This window comes from Silurus aristotelis (assembly GCF_946808225.1).
Source record: "Silurus aristotelis genome assembly, chromosome: 13".
In the NCBI taxonomy this organism is placed as follows: domain Eukaryota; kingdom Metazoa; phylum Chordata; class Actinopteri; order Siluriformes; family Siluridae; genus Silurus; species Silurus aristotelis.
This window is the reverse complement of record NC_139586.1, coordinates 21884928-21889955: the sequence shown is the minus strand read 5'-3', so window position 1 is coordinate 21889955 and position 5028 is coordinate 21884928. Positions and strand designations below refer to the sequence as shown.

General features: G+C 39.0%; 1 protein-coding gene across 4 annotated transcripts; it reads left to right on the top strand.

Annotated features, from left to right (window-relative positions):
* Positions 1–420: 420 nt before the first annotated feature.
* Positions 421–5028, top strand: LOC310736009 (uncharacterized protein). Of its 4 annotated transcripts, XM_083559385.1 has the most exons (5): positions 421–605; positions 1418–1466; positions 3897–4139; positions 4176–4211; positions 4284–5028. In XM_083559385.1, exons 1-5 carry the CDS (start codon positions 436–438, stop codon positions 4650–4652), a joined length of 867 nt encoding a protein of 288 aa, XP_083415511.1. In that variant the 5' UTR covers positions 421–435; the 3' UTR covers positions 4653–5028. The 4 variants fall into 4 exon arrangements, with proteins under 4 accessions (XP_083415511.1, XP_083415509.1, XP_083415510.1 ...); XM_083559383.1 differs by having other exon boundaries at positions 4176–5028; XM_083559384.1 differs by having other exon boundaries at positions 3897–4211.

The window sequence follows — 5028 nt, the reverse complement described above, 5'->3', positions numbered from 1 at the left end:
ACATATCTTGGCACCTGTGTGGTGTCATTTCCAATTTCTCTCCAACAACATGAAGTAATGAAAACTCCAATGTGTAACTGATTATCAGCATACGTTAAATGAGAGTTCATCTTCAAGACGTATTGTCTCTTTAGGTTCCTTAGTGATGTTCTTAGACAGTGCTCCTTCGGCATTCCTTTCACTCTTTCAAGGTCTTGATTTCTGCAAAGCCCCCTTTTTTTGCAGAAATCAAATAAGAGGCCTTGTGTGAATAGAAACGAACTCTGTGTGTGCTTTACTGCATTTACATTCTTTGTACACTGCAGCAAGATAGAAGATTTACAATATAGTGACTTATTATTAGTATGTTATGTTATGGATATTGATTTTATGGTATAAACAGGAGCTGTGTTTGAGTTATGGAATGTAAACTGGTGTGCCTTGTGCCAGCCCTAAATGGGGGAGGAGTTTGGCTTTTATAAACCCAGTCAGGCTCAGTTCCCACTCAATACATCTCTGTTTTACACTGAACATAATCAAAGTGTGAACATGTGCCTGAGGATGAACTCCTGCCCGGCCTACTCACCCACTGACTCCGGAACACAGCAGAACTACAAACGAAGCAGGTACAGTAATCATGTTGTTTTATAATTGGGGGCTCAAAAGTCTCCATACATAGGGAAAATTAATACAAAACATCCTGCACATGACTGGCATTTCTTTGTAACCCATCACAGAATCGTTCAGCATTGGCTCTCATTTTGGCAACTGTTTTATGTCAGATAGGATCTTCATGATTCCTTTAAAAGCTTCTCGATCCAGCTGTGAGAACGATTTCACTACATTCCTCTTGGAGAAAATTCGGGAGACAAAAGGGAGACAAAACTTTTGAAATCATTTCCGTGAAAGTGTATATTTCCTTCTATGTGTGAGACTTTTGGGACACTGTGTTATATAAGGACAGGCAGAGGATCAGATCCTTGACTATTGTGTGTCATAGGTGATTTTCCAGGTGACATTCACACAGTATTAAGGTTTTCAGTTCACCATTTAGCTTGTACGTTGTGACCAGAAGGCTGTGAATTCAAATACTTTTTTCTTTTTGCTATCATGGTATTATTATTATTATTATTATTATTATTATTATTATTATTATTATTATTATTACAAATATTTTAGGAAAACATTTAAAGCCAAATAATTGGTTTTATTATTCCTGTGTGTGGGTTCTGTTTAGCAGCTGCAAATTTAATTTGCATTCATATTTAAACAGAAAAACAGTGTTACAGATCCAGTTAATTAGCCTTAGGAAAGTGTGTGTGTGTGTGTGTGTGTGTGTGTGTGTGTGTGTGTGTGTGTGTGTGTGTGTGTGTGTGTGTGTGTGTGTGTGTGTGTGTGAGTAAGATAGATTGTAAATGTTTTTTTTTTTCTCCCTCAGGTCCTGTAGCAGCTCAATCGACATCGACAGCAGAATAGCATGTGCAATGGTAAGAAACACTATTAGATAGATAGATAGATAGATAGATAGATAGATAGATAGATAGATAGATAGATAGATAGATAGATAGATAGATAGATAGATAGATAGATAGATAGATAGATAGATAGATAGCTTGATTGATTGATTGATTGATTGATTGATTGATTGATTAGTTTGGTCGGTTTGAAGATCATGTTAAGGCTTTGTGTTGGTGTTTGGTACCTAAACACCGTGCTTTCATTATAATGCACAAAAATGTCTCTGTATTTCTCAACACGATCAGTAAAAGCAAGAAACATAAAAGGCCTGAAGCAGAAACAGAACAGGAATGGTAACTGTAACAAGAATATGAGTTTGGCTATGAAGAATTAAAAGACGATATGAGCAGTTCAGAGACAACAGAAATATCAGAAAGTTGCAACTACAGCACATTTCTAGCGCTGATATATATACATACAGTGGGTACGGAAAGTATTCAGACCCCCTTCAATTTTTCACTTTTTGTTATATTGCAGCCATTTGCTAAAATCATTTAAGTTCATTTATTTTCCTCATGAATGTACACATAGCACCCCATACTGACAGAAAAACACAGAATTGTTGACCTTTTTGCAGATTTATTAAAAAAGAAAAACTGAAATATCACATGGTCCTAAGTATTCAGACCCTTTGCTGTGACACTCATATATTTAACTCAGGTGCTCTCCATTTCTTCTGATCATCCTTAAGATGGTTCTACACCTTCATTTGAGTCCAGAAATTTTTGATTATACTGATTGGACTTGATTAGGAAAGCCACACACCTGTTTATATAAGACCTTACAGATCACAATGCATGTCAGAGCAAATGAGAATCATGAGGTCAAAGGAACTGCCTGAAGAGCTCAGAGACAGAATTGTGGCAAGGCACAGATCTGGCCAAGGTTCCAAAAAAATTTCTGCTGCACTTAAGGTTCCTAAGAGCACAGTGGCCTCCATAATCCTCAAATGGAAGACGTTTGGGACGACCAGAACCCTTCCTAGAGCTGGCCGTCCGGCCAAACTGAGCTATCGGGGGAGAACAGCCTTGGTAAGAGAGGTAAAGAAGAACCCAAAGATCACTGTGGCTGAGCTCCAGAGATGCAGTTGGGAGATGGGAGAAAGTTGTAGAAAGTCAACCATCACTGCAGCCCTTCACCAGTGGGGCTTTATAGCAGAGTGGCCCGACGGAAGCCTTTCCTCAGTGCAGGACACATGAAAACCCGCATGGAGTTCTCCAAGATGGTGAGAAATAAGATTCTCTGGTCTGATGAGACCAAGATAGAACTTTTTGGCCTTAATTCTAAGCGGTATGTGTGGAGAAAACCAGGCACTGCTCATCACCTGTCCAGTACAGTCTCAACAATGAAGCATGGTGGTGGCAGCATCATGCTGTGGGGGTGTTTTTCAGCTGCAGGGACAGGACGACTGGTTGCAATCAAGGGAAAGATGAATGCGGCCAAGCACAGGGATATCCTGGACGAAAACCTTCTCCAGAGTGCTCTGGACCTCAGACTGGGCCGAAGGTTTACCTTCCAACAAGACAATGACCCTAAGCACACAGCTAAAATAACGAAGGAATGGCTTCACAACAACTCCGTGACTGTTCTTGAATGGCCCAGCCAGAGCCCTGACTTAAACCCAATTGAGCATCTCTGGAGAGACCTAAAAATAGCTGTCCACCAACGTTTACCGTCCAACCTGACAGAACTGTAGAGGATCTGCAAGGAGGAATGGCAGAGGATCCCTGAATCCAGGTGTAAAAAACTTGTTGCATCTTTCCCAAAAAGACTCCTGGCTATATTAGATCAAAAGGGGGCTTCTACTAAATACTGAGCAAAGGGTCTGAATAATTAGGACCATGTGATATTTTAGTTTTTCTTTTTTAATAAATCTGCAACAGTGTCAACAATTCTGTGTTTTTCTGTCAGTATGGGGTGCTATGTGTACATTCATGAGGAAAAGAAATGAACTTAAATGATTTTAGCAAATGGCTGCAAAATAAAAAAGAGTGAAAAATTTAAGGGGGTCTGAATACTTTCCGTACCCACTGTATATATATATATATATATATATATATATATATATATATATATATATATATATATATATATATATATATATATATATATATATATATATATATATTTTTTTTTTTTGTTTTGTTTTGTTTTTTGTTTTTTTTGTTTTTTTTGTTTTTGTAGAGTATATTTAGAGTTACATGATTTCAATGTAGTGTTGTTTGCATTAAGAATGTAAGGATATGTTTTGGAGTTACGATTGGAATTTTCATGCAATGAATATAAAAAAATGCTAACACTAAATAAGAAGCTACTGAACAGAAAACAAGAAGCAGCTTCAGTTTGCTTGTAGTATAACTGACAATCAGGTTTGTAACTTTAAAATCATACGGTTTTAGGATCTGGTGAAGACTCATATGCTGAGTGCGGTGCGAGGAGAAGTGGAATCTCTGAAAGAGACGATTAAAAATCTGACCGAGAGAAACATGAAGCTGGAGAGAGACAACTATCTGTTGAAATCCCTGTTTAAATACCAAACAGCACTGGCATTGGGTCAGATCATCAACCACCAAACAGTGCTGACATCTGGACAGATCTGTGGACAGTTCCCCAACCACCAACCAACACTGGGCTCTGGACAGGTCCCCAACCACCAACCAGCACTGGGCTCTGGACAGGTCCCCAACCACCAACCAACACTGGGCTCTGGACAGGTCCCCAACCACCAACCAGCACTGGGCTCTGGACAGGTCCCCAACCACCGATCAGCACTTGGCTCTGGACAGATCCCCAGCCACCAACCAGCATTGGGCTCTGGACAGATCCCCAACAATCAACCTGCACTGGGCTCTGGACAGATCACCAACCACCAACCAGTGCTGGGCTTTGGACAGATTCCCAACCACCAACCAGCATTGGGCTCCGGACAGATCTCCAACCACCAACCAGCATTGACCTCTGGACAGATGGACAAACACTATTTACCACTAACCTCAGTGCAGACCCCCAGCAACCAAGCAGCACTGAGATCAAATCCTCAGCGATCAGAAAATGTAATCTGCAGAAGTCTTGACAACCAGAATAATGGGTGTTTTTCTGTAAACACACAACTGTATCTGAATGCAACATATAAGCAGGATGTCAGATGTGTGTAGTGGTTGCTCTGACAGTGTTAAGTTGCTCAGTCCAACAGTGTTAAATAAAAACTATAATTCTAAAGTGTTCATCTTATACACAATCAGTAATGATCCGTTCACCATGTGACATGATTGTAATGTTTTGTCGTGTTTTGCAGTGTTAGATTCTGTGTACAGGAATGTTCACTATATACATGTTATAAGTAATTTACATGTTCCTATTATTTAAAAGCTTTGTATTTGTATTAATTATAATATGTTGTATTTGTTTTAAATGTATTATGTATTAGAGCTTTGTTAGTATAAATATTGTATGCACTACTGTGAGTTACTCTGTTACTGTACAGTTTTAAACAGCACTTTACGTGAAATGTTAATAAATAATTCAAACCCA

Bases quoted from the DNA above. Each gene is read 5' to 3' on its own strand.
- LOC310736009 (XM_083559382.1), top strand. From the start codon at position 436: ATGGGGGAGGAGTTTGGCTTTTATAAACCCAGTCAGGCTCAGTTCCCA. The intron at 606-1,417 runs GTACAGTAATCA...TTTCTCCCTCAG, and splicing joins CAGAACTACAAACGAAGCAG to GTCCTGTAGCAGCTCAATCG. The intron at 1,467-3,896 runs GTAAGAAACACT...ATACGGTTTTAG, and splicing joins GCAGAATAGCATGTGCAATG to GATCTGGTGAAGACTCATAT.